The sequence below is a fragment of the Erigeron canadensis genome, chromosome 1 (genome assembly GCF_010389155.1).
Source record: "Erigeron canadensis isolate Cc75 chromosome 1, C_canadensis_v1, whole genome shotgun sequence".
NCBI classification, from domain to species: domain Eukaryota; kingdom Viridiplantae; phylum Streptophyta; class Magnoliopsida; order Asterales; family Asteraceae; genus Erigeron; species Erigeron canadensis.
Genome location: NC_057761.1, coordinates 36312289 through 36329992, shown reverse-complemented (window position 1 = coordinate 36329992; position 17704 = coordinate 36312289). Strand labels below are relative to the sequence as shown.

The following is a 17704-nucleotide window of genomic DNA, read 5'->3' as shown; positions in this document are numbered from 1 at the left end:
TTACTTTTTAATTTTTTAATTATTAATTAATGATGATGATTAAGATAAATGAATATGAATAATTTAAATGACATATGATTCTTAAAATTAGAAAATTAATGAAAAAATGACACATCATGAAAAATCTTACATGTCATTATCTCATAATTGACAACTAAGCAAAAAATTATCCTCTGTTAGTTATATAGAGAGATGACATATTTTTATTTTATGTAATTCTACCTTTGAAGTTTGAATTATCAGAATTACCTTTGACTTTTTATGTATTGCCATTAATGAGTTATTATTTACACTCTAAACCTTTATTTTAATAATTAACACTTTAAGCCCCTATCTTTTAAATTTTCCACCATCACAATTACATCAATTTACACCACTTGACACCATCCCCACTACCAATAGTACCATCACCGACACCACTAGACCGCCTTCTCCACCGCCGTCATATTGTACGAGTACCATGCTCGTTAAATGAAAATATAAATATACATCTTGCGCGGTTACCATACTCATTAAATGAAAATATACATATACATATAGGTAAATAATAATTTAGGAGGTTTGTGAAGATAGTTGATGAAGACGGGAATGTGATTGTGTTTTATGTGAAAAATATAAATAACTCTTTTTAAGAGTTATTGACATAAATCATCCATGTGGTTTACCTAAATAGTCACTTTTCGTCCTTTAAAATCAAAAACCTCAAAGACAGTCTTTTATAGAAGGATAAGGTTCACGTTTGGTCCTTTAACTATTTGACCGTCAATTTCTCTCCGTTAAACCCCTCACGTGCCTCCCACGTAAGGGGCATTCTAGTCATTTCCACTCTAAAGGACAATACGTGACTATTTAGGTAAACCACATGGACGATTTATGTCATTAACTCTTTACAAAACCAGTGGCGAAGCTTGAAAATTTTCAATGGGGAGTCACGATCTAAATTTTCTTTTCCCTGACACTATTTTTTTTAAAATGGGGGGTCGAAACCAAGTATATCAAAATTTTTTTACACGAAAACAATATACCCCTACGTCGCAAAAATTTTTTCGGAGGGTCGCGCCCCTCCCCGCCCCTTAAAAGCTACGCCCATGACAAAAACCAAAAGGTGTAATAATTCTTTTTTAATAATAAAAATAATAAAATCATCCTCTTTTCAGGATCCTTTAAAACCTTTATAACACATCTTCTTATACATATACATGGTCATATCTATACATCTGCATCTATATATTTCTAAGTATAAATCTATACATATATCTCTAGATTTTTCATATATCTCATTCTGTCACCCCCCCCCCCCCCTCTCTATCATTCTCTTTCTTTCTAAGTTACAGTTTGTACTTTTTTCTGAAACTGTTTTTGGAGTTTCCGGTTACCTCACCAGAAAACTACACGTCTAACATCAACAATACCTACCCCACACCTCCATCACCCTATCGAAAAACCACCTGCCATACAAGACCTACACTACTGCCACCGTTAATCACCACACCACCAAAAACCGTCAGCACCTCACAATTCACAGCCGCCGTCAACCCTGCTCATCACCAACTCCGTCTGACCCATACATCACCACCACCAACGTCACCCCCACTCGACCCTCCACAACACATTTGGCAGCCGCAAACGGAGACCCACATGTTGTTGTGCTCGCGTATTCATCGGGCACCACACCGCTTGCTTGTATCTAAATCTATAAAATCTGTTGTCAGCATTTATATCCTGATCCATATATATCTAATCCTACCACCGCACCCCACCTCCGATCGATATATATATATATACCTATATCTATAAAGCCGATCACCGCAACGTCGACCTCCCCATCTCCTTCGTCACCATTTAGATATATATAGCAGATGACCTAAAAGATTCGACAGTCTGATGGCCTAAAAAACCCAACGGTGGTTGGCAGGAAAGTGGTGGTATCCCCATCTTCATTCATTCTTTTTTTTTGATGTGTTCTCTGCCTGTGATTAATGGCAACTATTTCATTTGAATGGATGAATGAAATTGGATAGATTTGATCTCCAAATAGAGATATTTTTAGTATTGTGTTTATGTATGTGTATATATGTATTTAACTTTAGAATATCTAGGCTTCAAGTAAGTGAAACAAAAAGATAAAAAAAAATATCAGGTTTTTGTAAAGAGTTAATGACATAAATTGTCCGTGTGGTTTATCTAAATAGTCACGTATCGTCTTTTAGAGTGGAAATGACCAGAATACCCCTCACATGGGAGACACTTAAGGGGTTTAACGGAGAGAAGTTGATGCTCAAATAGTCAAAGGACCAAACGTGAACCTTATCCTCCTATAAAAGGACTGTTTTCAAGGTTTTTGATTTTAAAGGACGAAAAGTGACTTTTTAGATAAACCACAGGGACGATTTATGTCATTAACTCTATATATTATCTGTTTTGTTTTGATTGGTATATTTTGTGATAATGTGAGATATAAATATGAAATAAGTGGTTAAAGAGAAAAAAATAAATGAAAGAAGTGAAAAGATGATATTCACGTGACAAGGAAAAATTGTAGATAATGTTCTTATAGTTTTCCATTGAGCAGCCACAACACTCCTCGGTATTTAAATTCCAATTTTGTGAACCTGGCTTCTGTAAACTTTGACTAGCCATCGTCACTCACCACATTACTCACCTTTGAATTGCATTATTGAAAGTTTTGGTATTTTGTTGACTCTGTGATTATTGCATTTTTAAACAACTAAAGTAAATATATTATTTAGAAAGAAAAAACAATATTGCGAACAAGTTTAATAATAAGTAATAGAGATTAAACAGTGAATACAAGTTCGGTTTTAGTTTGACATACAAAAACATATAAAGACAATATGACTTAAGTTTTCAACACACTTTAAACTTCACTCTTTTACAACTTATGTAAATAAAAACACACACCAAGTGTAATATAATATGGCATATACCAACCAGCTAATAGCTAGACAATGTGTTGTCTTATATAGTGATAGAGAGATGGCAACACATGCCAGCGTATGAATGTTGACACTTAGAAGATTGTCGATCATCCATGGGTATAGAAGTCTGGTACGCTGTCTTCGTTCTTGTTTGTTTCCATATCAGGTATGAGAGACAGAAAAGCTCCAAGATACCAATTATGTACAAGGGTCAGGTCACATGTCTTTGTACTTCCAAGTTGACACGCGTTCTTGGACCATTCTTCTTACCTTCATTTTCCCGTCCATTTTTGATTTACAAACTGTGCAGTGAGTCATTGAACTTATCTTTAACTTGAAGATAAATTGTCACCGTTGAGGAGTTGCTAAGATGCTATCCATGACTCAACAGTTTACATAAGCAAAAGAAACAAAAACAACGATACATTATAACCTATATAAAAAGTTTTCGTGTGAATAGTGAAGTTAGCTGGTAAACAACTGGATCAACAGTCTAGCCCGTATAGTTTTTTTTTGTTTTTTTTTTATTTTTTATAATTAGCGTGATGTATAGATATCAACTTGACTTCTTGGGTTTTTTATATTTTATTTTGAAGTATATCATTATTTTTAGGATGATAACGTTCTAGTGTTTCACACTTTAACTACTAAATCCTCTAAGACTTTTAAATTTAACCATTAAAGTTTTATGTTTAATAATTCATGGTACTTCGCTTTAGTTTTTTTTTTTTTTTTTTTTTTTACCAAAGCTTTTAACTTTTATCTTTCAAAGATAGTTTTTTTTTCGCCATCAAAACTTAATGTCTTAAGATTTATGTATCTTTAAAGGATTTTTTCTTCTAATGATAACAACTGACATGTTAAAATCAATGACCTGCATTGAAGTCTGTGTGATCATTATCCCCGACCAACGACCAGGTACAACACTAGATTGTTATGGTTGTTGAAAGTTCGTTGGAGTTCGAAACCACCAACCTATCTTACAAAAGGGTTTAACATGAATTCTATCGTCGATATAAGTTTGAAGTGATATGGATTTGAGAAAGCTTAAACATAAGTGTAAACATCTTAGTGGGCAACAAAAGTCATCCTGATACTCTTATAATGGGCCCAAAATTGTCCCGCTCATGAATTATTTATATATTTATCTACTAGTGTTTAGACCCGCGCGATGCGCTTGTAGTCGTAAGCAAATTTTTAAAACTTTATCTTTAAGCAATTATACACGTAAGCAATTAGAAACATATATGTGTAAGCTAAATAGGAAGATAAATTACAATAGTGTTGATTACATATCCATGTGAACATAATATTACCATATAACTAAACATAAAAAAGCCACAAATTACATACTTAAACATTAAATTATTAAGTTAACTTCATGCTTAATTTCTGTTTTATTGACATGGTTGCATCTGTGAAATTTAATTAACTTCTTGTATACCAAAGACATTATTGCAAAAACATGTTGGATTATTAGATCCATTTCCAACTGCATAAATCTCGTTTTGTGAAATAAAAATTAGCTCAGATATGGAAGACGGATTATATTGATTCAACATGATACCATATATGGTACGGAGAAATATAATAGGATGAAACTAATCATACGTCTCACAAATTTTAGTTATTTGATCAAAAATTAGTGATCCAGTATTATAAACTTACCATTACTATCACCAATAGCATACATAACTCTACCCATCAATTCAGAAATCAAGTTGGTATTAAAGATGGAACCCAATTAAAAAGACCAACTATCAAAAAGAGCCTTATACTTTGGAATTAGTATGTTAGAAATAAAACTTTCTTTTAGGCCGTGAATTAACCATTCCACATGATAATATTCGAGCAACCTCGATGACTTCAGTATTTTGGCAAAGCGAGGCATTGCTTTTCTTAGTGGATTGTAGGGCATTGTTAAGCTTTTCGAAAGGCAAGTTCTGAAAATTTGGTTTTAGTATGAATTAAAAAGAAAGGTAACCGATGCAGCCATCGTAGAAGGCAAAAATTTGACACAAGCATACTCTAATAAACTGTATACAAATCAACAAAATGACAAATAACACACATAACACAAGTTAGCTAATTAACACAGAGTATTTAAAGAAATTAGCTTTTATTTATATCTAAGAAATAACTTTATTGTGGGATTATCCATTTTAAACTTAAGACCTTTGAGAACATCAGCTTCAATTTTCACTACTTTTTGCTTTGTGTACGTTCTATCCTTAATATAAAGTTAGAATATTTAACTTGATAAAGAAAGACGTAGAAAAGAAGAATTATGAAATACATTGATATTTAAAACTGTTTCCTACCCGCATTTAAATCCATAGACAAAAGAAAACATAATTAGAACTCTTTTATCTCAAGATTAATTAGTTCCCACATTTTATAATGGTGTCATCTTGGAAAGAACTTCATTAGATATAGGCTACTTGTAAAATAATTCACTTCTATGAAATACACCTAGTAATGAATGGGAGAGGAAGGGAGACTAATACTATTACTATCAATCATCTTAACACACTTTCGCGGTACATAAAGAATGAAAATAATAGAATTAAAACTCCGTTTACATCTTACCCGTCTTTTTCTTTTACAATATATTTTCTTGAATAGTATACATCAACCATTTAGACCGAGGATCATCGGAAAACATCATTAAACTTAAACATGGAAGAGAACGATGTAGGTGTCACAAAAATAACTATGAACCATTAAAATAAGTATAAAACATCATTAAACTTAAACATGGAAGGGAACGATGTAGGTGTCACAAAAATAACTATGAACCATTAAAATAAGTATGAACCATTAAAATGACACCAGATAAATGTCTCATACATTTGTCTCATACATTTACCGGAAACAAAAGAGTAGCCCGACATGGTGAGCAACTGGGCTGCATAGATAATCTTATAAACTAATACACTCTCGTTTGCACAACTATTAAGTGAGGGCCAGAACATGTGCATCTGTGTGGAGTGGGGTGGGGGTGTTTTATTGCCAGCAAATCTTTTAAAAAAGATATACCCCAACAAACAACTCATGCTATGCGTTTTGGCCCAAAAGATTTACTTAAATTGGAATCCGAGATTTTAATAGCTAATTGCATCACCAATGAAAAAAACAACCAAACCTCCCGGCAAAAAATTTGAGTGAAATAAAGCATACAATAGTTCATGTACCTTCATCATGTGTAACTTTAGGATATTTGTCTAATTTACGGTACCAGATTGTGCTTAGTTTAGCAGGTCTGGTCTGTTCCAATTCTTACTTCTTTTAGTTATTACTTAACCCGTCCGACTTGCCAATCTTTTCACCTCAAAACCAGCATCATGCTTCTTATTTGGAAAAAGCAGCAGATGGTGTTTCATGTAGTTGAGTTTTATTTTGGAGTGTTGGATCCATTCTAACATCCAACTTGGTCAGCCATATTGGTAAACCTGTTTGGCTTAATGACAGCAAAGAACTTTTGACGCAATGAAGGTCAATCGGCTTAGCACCAGAATGACATTCGCGCCCGATGCCCATTTTCATGCCACTATTACCTGGATAAACTTGAATCGCCTTATGCTTTGTCGAATACTTTTTAGGAGATGGCCGCTTTTATGTTTAGTATTAAATTCATTCATATACAAAATCATGTTTGGATCAATGTTACGGTTATTATTCTTACCAATCCCTTTTCAAATCTCAAAGAAATTATGGTGCAAGTTCTCATTCATAACATCCTAGCCAATTAATTTCCTTTATAGCTTTTGACAACAGAGTCAACTCGTTTTGTTTGCTACTTCTAATACTTTGTCGGGTGAAAGTTTTTTGAACCATCTTTGCTGGTATTTGACATCATCCATAAGACGGTGTGGCCTCTGACTATTATCCCATGCTCGTTGATCGTGTATATCCACGAAATTAAACATGTATACTTGAAACATTAAACCACCGGATAATAGTGGGACTCGAGATAGAGAGCTCGAGTTACAGAGGGCAATATCGAATACCCAATATACTCGAGATAGAGATGCTCGAGATCAATATCGATTACCCGAAATATATATATATATATATATTATATGTATATTTTCAAATTAAAGGATTTTACTTAATATGAGGGATTCGAGATGGACTTGAAGGGCTCGAGATGTATATAAGAGGCTCAAGACAAGTATAGTGAGCCACTCGAGTTATGACATACACGAATTGGAAACCCCTAATATTCGAGATCTAATACCCGAAATATATATACATATATTCGATTTTAAAATAAAGGGCAAGGCTAGAGCTATGATTCAAGAAGGGGCTCGACCTACATAAATTAGAAAAGGCCCGAGATATGAAGGCATGAGATATGACATCTTCGAGTTATGTATATACATATATTAAGAACTTGACTTACAATATACTGGAGATATGTCCTCAAAGATAGGAAGGGCTCGAGATGTGACAACAGGGGCTCGAGATGTGACAACAGGGGATCGAGATGCGACAACAGGGGCTCGAGATATGACAAGCTCGAGTAGATAAAGCACGGTATAAAGTGCTCGAGATGGGAGATGCCCCCTCAATTATATATATATATATATATATTAAGATCTAAAAATGGGACGACTAGTTATATAACCTAATGGGCCAAAGTGGGCCAAGTGCAACCCTTAAATCCACGATGCATATGGCTCGAGTTATAACACCTTGCTGGAATAACAAGAAGACTCCCCTAATGCGTGGCATGAGATGTATAATTAAACAACAACATTACATGGCCTTGTTACAACATGGAATAACATGGGATGGACTTAGTTGCTCAAGTATATATACATATGCATATGTACATAAATGTTCACATGGATAACTGATACACGTCAAACTACAGTCTTTACAAGGACAAGGAAAGTAACAGTATACGAATCCCGGAAAGTATTTGTCTACCTTCTAAATATACTTCTATAAAAGCTGAATTCAATGATGTCAATGGACACATTCAATTCACATTCAATTCAATCTCATTCAATACTTACAATCAATCAGGATTCAATCATAGCAGTCAAACTCATATTTATTACCCAATCATTCCACCTTAAACTCGCCAAGAGTTTGTTAGGTTTGCACTGATTTATCAGGAGAGTAATGATTGTGTAATGACCCTTATTTGTCACTGAGCCGATTAATTTAGGTTCAAACATTGGCGCCATCCGTGGGACCCGTTTGTTGAACGGATTAAAATCAAAATCACCATTTCGTTTCTCTTTTTCTTGGTCTTGCATGGCCAGGGAAGAAACTCCACTCTAAAAAATAACCTCACCTGGGTCTATGGAGGCTGAAGCAAGTGGTGGTGAAAAATCTCAAAAAGATACCACCATTACTCCTCCACCTCTAGTAACTATGCAAAGTACTAGTAGTGAGTATACCCAAGGTGAAAAAAGAATTTCCAATAAAAATTTATTAGATGTTAGATCGAGACTTCAATATTTGTCTGAAGATGTAGTTAATACAAGACCCTCCCTAAATTCAAGTACCATAGGGTCAATGTTTTCAGTAGGAGGAACATCATCCTCATCAGCCACCTCATTGGTAGGCACAGTGACCCCGTCACCGATACCCAGGGAATGTTAAAAGAAAAAGGTCATGAGGCTCAAAATATCATTCCAATAATTTCCCCACTTGCTACACCTTTGCCTATCACATCTCCTGACCAAGTAATCCCAATTGAGCAACCTCTCCCTAGCTCATCCGGGACCATTACTGTCCAAGAAAGCCACTTGGTTGAATTGCTAAAGCTCATAGGGGAGCCCTCCCAACCACCTCCCCAAACACACACCTCTCCAGCTACATCACAACCCAGCCAAGATTGGTTATCACAACTCACCAGTATACTCAAACCAACACCACCACCAAACCCAGCAAGGGAACTGTTGAAAATGTTAAAAGTATTATCCGATGAAGAGGCAGGGGGCAAGCACGAACCGTAAGTATTCCAAGATCAGCTGTCAAACCAAGATTCTGTTATTGGATCGCAGAATATCCATTCCCAGATGGCCAAAAAGTTCCTCCAATTGTAGGGACTTATGACGGCACCAGGGATCCAGAAGACCATTTGGCATTATATGACCAAGCGATACTCACAGAAAAATGGGTAGACCCGGTGGCTTGTCACTTGTTCCCTGGAACATTGCAAGGGCATGCTAGAGACTGGTTTACTGGCCTACCTGAAAGAAGTATAAAAGATTTGAAAGAAAAATTTGTTGCTCATTTCTTTCAACAAAAGAAACACCAGCGTAATCACTTAGATGCCCATTTAATAAGACAAAGGGAGAATGAGCCACTCAGAGAGTTCATCTTAAGATTCACTCAAGTTTGCCAAAGGATACCCGGTCTACCAGAGAGTCAACAAATCTCTGGCTTTACTCTTGCTTTGCACCCCGGAGGTCTCCAAGAAAAGTTGACTACAAAAGTCCCCAAGACTTTTAAAGAAGCCATTGATCGAGCCTATGATTAACTCCGTTCCAGAGAAACCTCCACGTTAGTAAGGGGGATGATTAGAAAAGATAAGTCTTGGGCAGGACCCTCTGGAGGAAAAAGGCTTTGTTTTGATATTAGACGAGATGGTCGTAGGGAGGATTACAGAAGAGATGACCGTCCATATGACAGAAGAGACAAGAGACCCATTCAATATGGCAAAAGTGTCCATCTTGTGGACTTAACAAAGTCTCCAAAAGAGATTTTGAAAACTGAGAGGGTGGGCTCAACTTTCAAGCCCCCTCCTCCTCTCAGATCTGCAAAGAAAAACATGAATAAGTATTGTGACTTTCACGAAGACCATGGTCATGATACTAATGATTGCAGAGAACTCCAAGCAGAAATCAAAAGGGCCTTAGAAGAAGGGAAGTTAGAGCACCTTGTCCCTGGAGCCAAACAGGGAAGAAAAACTCCTACAAAGAAGACCTTCGCATGGCAGAAGATACCGGTTAAAAAAGAAAACAATGAGGATCCGGGTCCAGCAGAAGGACATGTTTGTATGGTATACCAAAGGAGAGATCCAGGAAAGCGTAAAGCAAATGTATTGGAAGGTTGGGCAGTGGTGCCAAAATCCTTTCCATCTGTGGAAACGGTATCCTCAGACCCTGTCATCATACAAGCTCACTTGGCAAACTTCGAGGTTGGAAAAATATATTTAGATAATGGAAGCTCTACATACATTATTTATGAGCATTGCTTCAATAAACTCCCTCAAAGAGTTAAAGATCTCAAGCGCCCGCCCTTGGCACCTCTAGTTGGTTTCAATTGTGAATCTAGCTGGCCCATTGGAGAAGTAAGTATGGAGGTAATGATGGGTAAATACCCACTCCAGAGAATTGAAGTTGTGGACTTCACAATTGTTAGAGCACCTTCACCATACAATGTGTTGCTCGACAGGCCATCCATGTAGAAATTCGGAGTCGTACCATCAACCATCCATGGGATGGTTAAGTTCCCTACCCCAGCTGGGGTAGCCACCATAAAGGGACGCATGGTATGGCCAAGGGAGTGCAAACAGGTCAATAAGGAAAGTCCAAAAGAAGTGAGGCATGACTTGTCAATTGAAGAAGCAAGTGAAGTCCTGGAGCAGAAGATAATCATAAATAGAAAATTCCCAGAACAACCAGTTATCATTGGGTCACAACTCCCCAAAGAAACAAAATGCAAGTTGATCAACCTCTTGAAAGAAAGTTTAGATGTTTTTGCATGGGAAACGTCAGATATGACAGGGGTTCCAAGAAAGTTTGTAGAATATGCCTTGAATGCTAATCCAAACATAGTCCCTATAAGGCAGAAGAAAAGAGGCATGGCCTATGACAGAAGCAAATCTGCTAGCGAGCAAGTAGACAAGATGGTCGAAGCAGGCATATGCAGAGAGGTTAGATACCAGACATGGGTAGCAAACCAGTTATGGTTAAGAAGGGGGATGGCTCATGGAGGCTTTGTGTCAATTTTAAGGATATCAACAAAGTTTGTCCTAAAGACAATTACCCTCTCCCAGAAATAGGTTGGAAGGTGGAATCTCTGGATGGGTTCAGGTTAAAGTGTTTCCTTGATGCTTACAAGGGATATCACCAGATTTCAATGAAGAAAAGTGATGAAGACAAGACTGCCTTCCATACAGACCAGGGCATCTATTGTTTCCAAAAAATGCCTTTTGGCTTGAAGAATGCTGGGGCTACTTACCAGAGGCTGATAGATAAAACCTTCCAACACCAGATCGGGAGAAATGTTGAAGCTTATGTGGATGACATAGTCATCAAAAGCCATGAGGAGAATGCCATGATAACTGATATCCAAGAAACTTTCAATACATTAAGGGGAATAAATATGAAGCTTAATCCTTCCAAGTGCAGCTTTGGAATGGAAAAAGGTAAATTCTTGGGTCACATAGTGACTGTAAGAGGAATAAAAGCTAACCCAAAAAAGATTGAAGCAGTTGTAGATATGCCTTCCCCGAAAACAAAGAAGCAAGTGCAAAGCTTAAATGAAAAGTTGGCCTCTTTAGCACGATTCCTTTTCTAAGGCAGCTGATAGATCCCTTCCATTCTTTAAAACCTTGAAGGGATGCTTAAGGAAACAAGATTTTTCTTGGACAGAGGAAGCTGAAAAGGCATTTCAAGACATGAAGAAATTTTTGGCTGACCTACCAACACTTACTACTCCTATACCCGAGGAAACACTCACTCTTTACTTGGGTGCCTCCAAAGAATGTGTAAGAGCTGTGTTGTTGGCAGAAAGAGGAAGTTCTCAGATGCCCATATACTTCGTCAGTCGAGCATTGAAAGGTCCCGAGATAAACTACCCAGCCTTGGAAAAGATAGCTCTTCCTTTAGTTCATTCAGCTAGACGTCTTAGAAGATACTTCCAAGGTCATCCCATCTAAGTTCTCACAGACAAGCCCATCAAGCAAGTCCTATCAAAGCCTGAGGTGTCTGGCAGGCTAGCTAAGTGGGCAATTGAACTTGGAGAACATGAAATAACATTTCAATCAAGAAATGCAAAGAAAGGCCAAATTTTGGCGGATTTTCTAGCAGAAGTTGACGGGGAGGAGGAAGAAGTAAGCAAGGTGGAAGAAAACCCACCATGGACTCTTTTTACAGATGGAGCCTCAAGTGTTGGAGGATCAGGAGCAGGTCTTATCCTCATTGACCCAGAAAAGAAGGAATACACTTATGCCCTTCGTTTTGACTTCCTAGCCTCAAATAATAAAGCTAAATATGAGGCCCTTCTAGCTGGTTTAAGAATAGCAAGGAAAATGGGGGTGGAAAAAATCCATGCCTACGTGGACTCCCAGTTAGTAGCAAACCAAATAAAAGGAGCATTTGAAGCAAGTCAAAAGACTATGCAGCTTTATTTGGAGGAAGCCAGAAAGATTATTTTTGAATTCAAGAAATTCAATATAGAACAGGTTCCTAGAAGCCAGAACAAGAAGGCAGACGCCTTAAGTAAGCTGACATCTTTAACCTTTGCCCATCTTACAAAGGAGGTGTTAGTGGAGGTGCTGGAAGAAAAATCAATAGTGCCAAAAAAGGAAGTCTCTCAAACTGAAGAAGCTGAATGTTGGATGACTCCATTGTATAACTTCATCAAAGATGGAACCCTCCCTGAAGATAAAGAAAGTGCGAGGAAAACAAGGATGAAAGCACCCATGTATCTGATAATGGAAGGATCTTTGTTCAGAAAATCCTTCCTTGGTCCCCATCTTCGTTGTGTAGGTCCCTTGCAAGCGAAGGAGCTCATCCAAGAAGTGCATGGTGGAACATGTGGCATCCATGCTGGACCAAGATCATGAGACTTGGATACTTCTGGCCATCCTTATATCAAGATGCCAAGGAAGAAATTGAAAAATGTAAATCATGTCAGATGCATGCCCCCGTGTCGAACAGGCCCAGGCAAGACCTCATCCTTGTTACAAAAGCATGGCCATTTTACAAATGGGGAATTGATATAGTAGGTCCATTTCCCCAAGGCATCGGTAAGATGAAATTTTTGATAGTAGCTGTGGACTATTTCACAAAGTGGGTAGAGGCAAAACCATTGGCAACCATCACAGGCCAGCGAGTGATCAATTTTGTGTGGGAACACATAGTCTGTAGATTCGGGGTTCCCCATATGATGGTTAGTGATAACGAGAAACAATTTGCCGAGAATCCCTTCAAAACATGGTGCCAAGACATGGATATACAACAAAGGTTTACCTTAGTAGCTCATCCCCAAGGCAATGGCCAGGTGGAGGTCATGAACAAGACCATATTGGGGGGAATTAAAGCCAGGTTAGGCAAGTGCAGAAAAGGATGGGTGGATGAAGTAGCAGGTGTTCTATGGGCTCATAGAACTACCCCAAGAGGAAGCACCCAGGAAACTCCATTTAGCCTGGTATATGGAACAGAAGCCGTAATTCCACCAGAACTGACTGTTTCAACACAAAGAGTCATTAATTTTGATCCTGCTCAGAATGAGGAAGCCCTTAGAGAAAACTTGAATTTGATCGAGGAAAGAAGAGAAATGGCACACATTCGCCAAGCAGAAAACAAGAGCAAATGGCAAAGTACTACAACAAGAAAGTACGCCCTATGACCTTCAAGGTGGGAGACCATGTTTGGAGAAAAAATGAGGCAAGCAGAAGGGAAGACCTTGGCAAGCTAGGCCCGAAATGGGAAGGCACATACAAAGTCAATGAGGCAAATGGAGATGGATCATACATCCTAACAGAGCTTGATGGGTATCCAATACCCAGAACTTGGAATGCTATTAACCTTAAAAGGTGTTATTTGTAAGAACTTCGGGTTCCTAATACCCGAAAACGCTACTACCTAAGAAAGTCTTATTTGCAATTATGATGCAAGTTACCATGTAATCGGGTTTCTCATCATGTGTTATCATGTTTAAAGACTGAATAAAGTGGCATCTTTCTTGAAATGTTAAATGTTAAGGTTATGTTATTATATTATGACAAAACAACCTTCATCTTTCTCATTCATAGGATGAAAAGATAAGACTTCTCATGGGGAAGTAATAGGGAAGAACAAAGGTCCTAGTACCCTCATTCCCATCAAATTTAAATTTACAACATTTCTCCACTCATAGGGTGGCGTACATTGAAAGGGTTACATGGATTAATACATGCCCTGCTCTAAAACTTACAAAACATTCATCATTTCACTCATGGGGTGAAATAGATAAGCATTTCTCATCGGGAAATGAAACTCGCGAGTAATAAATCACATACACAAGGTTAACCAAACATACTCAAATTACACAAGCAATGAGTTCACATAGGCTACTAGCTAAACATAAATGACAAACAAGCTCAAAGTCATAAAAGTCCATACATGATCACAAGTTATAAAACCAAAAATACAAGGGAAAATAAAATGAAACTAGTTCTCTGGCTCTACGACTTCTGAACAGGCCGTGATGAGAGACTCTATATCCTGCAGGGAGGCATCTGGATCCATAGCAATGACATCCAATATGGGAAAAGACTTTGCCTCAAGAGCAGCTTCAGCCTCTCGAGCCTTGTCAGGGACAGACACATCATAGAAGGGAAGAGAAGCGGGGTCAATAGATGGATGAACTCCCTCAAGATCTAGGGTAGCAGAGTGCCTCCCAACAGCAATGGCAGACCGATAAAACCCACTAAGTACACCCATCACATCTGAATGATCCATAACAAGCCTAAACAAACGAGGAAAAGGCTAAAAGGGTATCCCTCCTCAACTGGGTACTCTTCTCAGCATCAGACTCTAACTCTTTCCCTCGAGCTCTCTCTCCTTCAAGCTCCTTCTCGAGCTCCTCTACTTTAACTTCACTAGCTCCCAACTTGGACTTAAGCTGATGCATCTCTACCTCCAAACACCTTTTGTCATCTTTTTCTTATTCCACCTCGAGCAAAGAATCAGAAAGCTTCCCATATACCATACCCATCTCAGACTCTAGCCCATCAATTTTCTTTCGGAGCATGGTAGGATCACTCAAAAAGTTGTCCCTCATGACAGTCCCAGCATTAAAGGCAAGCGCAGCATGAGTATCATACATCTGCATAAAACAATAAAGGATATCAAAATAATAATAACAAAATAAAATAAAATAAAGGAAAATGAATAAAATTAACTAACCATAGCCAACTGAGTGAGGGAAAGAAAGCTAGTCTCTGCAGCAAAAAGCGGGGCAACCACTGAGTCTGCATAACGCCTCGCCACACCTGGATCTCTCAAATCATCTTTAAGTTTGAGAGATGGCGGGTACACATAATAATCGTTACCCAAACCCCTATTAAGCTCCTGGGTAGGGTGGGGAACAAGAGTGGAACCGGCTCGGCTTGGAGGAAAGCTAAATGTACGGGTAGGACCATCATATCCCAGATTATGAGCATTGATACGTCTTATATCATTCCATTCATCACCAGCAATACTCGGAAGAGTAGGATATTCAGTGCAATGAAATCCTGCACCTCTCATGGGTGCAAGGCCATTGATAGTCTCCTCCAAGCCACCACCGGAAAAGGACAATCTGAGAGGACCTACAGAATTAGAGGTAAAAGAAGAAGAAGTAAAGATTTTAAAAGCTTCAAAAGGAGGCATGGAACGTTTGGGTGGAGGGCTGATAAGATCACCCCCAACCCTCTTTCCAGAAAGACTTCCTCCTAAAGGTCCACCTACAAAAATAGATAGCAATCATTTAAATATAGTGAAATAAAGAATAACATCATCAGCAAAATAACTTAAAGTTTTATACCAGTGGGGGGAGAAGTAGAAGGGCATTCCTTTTCGAAGAAGTCACCCATAGCCTTGTCACTCTCCTCTTCAGTGGATAGGGAGGAGAAGGCACGAAGAGCGGTACCATCAATGCCAAGATTTTGGCGCTCAGGGGAGAAAGAAATCCTCCTAGATAGGGGAGAAGCATGAGAAGTACCTTCAGCTTGACCTTCCAAGATTTCATCGCTCGAGCAGGGTTTACTGGATTGGCGTTGTCCAAGCTTTTCAAGATCCACACCCATGCTCTCCCAAAGACCCATAGCTGCAACAACAAAACACATTAGAGAACAAATAAATTCTCATCAAACAATAAATAAAGGAAGGACAAAAATAAATTCATACATTTTCCAGTGGACTCATCAACTAAGATAGGGTCATCTCCTTCCCAATCGTGGCTAATCTTGGCAACAACCAAAATAGCCTCACATTTTGCATAACTCTTATATGGGATAGAAACCTCCCTTAACCTCTCAAGATGCTTTTTGTTCACCATATGTTCAGCCGGCAGTACATTAACTTTCCTAATAAATCGGGAACACTCTTTCTTAATACTGGTATCTCGAGTCCAACCAAGCAAAACAGGCTTGTCCGAAGGAATAAATGTGGCATCAACAAAAAAATAATGGAAGCGCCAAAACTTAATAGTGCCGGGAGAATGAGTTATCAGTTTAGCATACTCTGGCCTGGATTTAACGGTAAACCAATCTCCAGTAGTAAACAATCTAAAACACTTCCTAAATAGGTAAAGTGAGTGAGGAAGTTCAAGAGCAGCAAGAATCATCTCAAAGGTTAATATTTTGCCAGCACCAACTGGTTGCATTTGAGCAACACCTATCTGATAATAAGCTAGAACCTTGAGATAAAACTCTGTCAATGGAAGCCTAACATTAGAAGAGGTAAAATAAGCCCGGTAAAGGGCAACTTTGCCGGGAGGAGGGCGATGGGCTCTTTGATCCTTGGTAGGTAAAACAAGATTGTATTTGGATAAGCATGGATGAGGAGAAATCAGTTTTTTCAAATAAAAAGCACTAAGGCGGGAAGGTGCATCATCTATCCTAGGTTGAGAAACTCTCTCATCATCTAAATCATCCCCGTCAACTACCTCATGATCATTTGTTCCTTGGCTATCCATTTCATGATTACTACTACCCTCTGACATAATGAAAGTGTCTAAATCTTTAGAAAACAAATCCAAGAGAAAGGCTTCCTGGCAAAAAGAGCAATCCTAAATAAGGTCTCATGGCATATTATAACGATCAAATTCAACAAATTCATGAGTAAACATAATATATACATATTACATATATGTTGACCAGTTCAAAAAATAATAATAATAATATATATATATATATATAACCCCAAAACTCCAATACAAGGCATATATATAAATAAGTAAAAGAAAAGTTACAGTGCAATCACTGTACTCGAATATTGGCGATCCCAGCAAAATGAAACTAAACTATTTGGATGTGCAAGCATATTGGGGCAAACAAATAAGTGGCCATCTATTTCTACCATCCCAAATTTATACCAAATACACCACTTAATTTGGGGCAGCAAAATATATATATTTACACAATAATAGCTAGTGATCATTTTATAGTTACCTACGCTATTTTTATCCATTAAAATTGCAAAAATGAACACGGCTTGCATATGGATAAAAAGCAAAACTCATGAGATACTTGACAATTTGAAAGGGTAGAATGCATACCTCCAGAAAAAGAAATCCAAATTGAAGACACGCCCCAGCCCTGATGCTACTGTCGAAGCAAAGAAAACAAGCAAGGCAGCACCTTATGAAAATCAACAATGACGACAAAAAAAAGGAAGAACCCTGTCAAAAAGAAAAGAAGAAAAGAAGTAAAATAAGTTTACATACAAAAGATCTTTCCCAAAATCTTGTTATATGTAAACTGGGGGGATTTGATCGTGTATAGATATCCACGAAATTAAACATGTATACTTGAAACATTAAACCAT

At 37.8% G+C, this 17704-nt stretch overlaps 2 protein-coding genes across 2 annotated transcripts; both read left to right on the top strand.

Moving 5' to 3' along the window:
• The first annotated feature begins 9477 nt into the window (after window positions 1-9477).
• LOC122591241 lies at window positions 9478-10371 on the top strand. Its single transcript, XM_043763479.1, has one exon. The coding sequence runs from the start codon at window positions 9478-9480 to the stop codon at window positions 10369-10371; it is 894 nt and encodes a 297-aa protein (XP_043619414.1).
• A 740-nt stretch (window positions 10372-11111) lies between these two features.
• On the top strand, window positions 11112-12756 carry LOC122591233. The gene is made up of 3 exons (XM_043763467.1): window positions 11112-11435; window positions 11527-11749; window positions 11858-12756. Exons 1-3 carry the CDS (start codon window positions 11112-11114, stop codon window positions 12754-12756), a joined length of 1446 nt encoding a protein of 481 aa, XP_043619402.1.
• Window positions 12757-17704: the final 4948 nt, after the last annotated feature.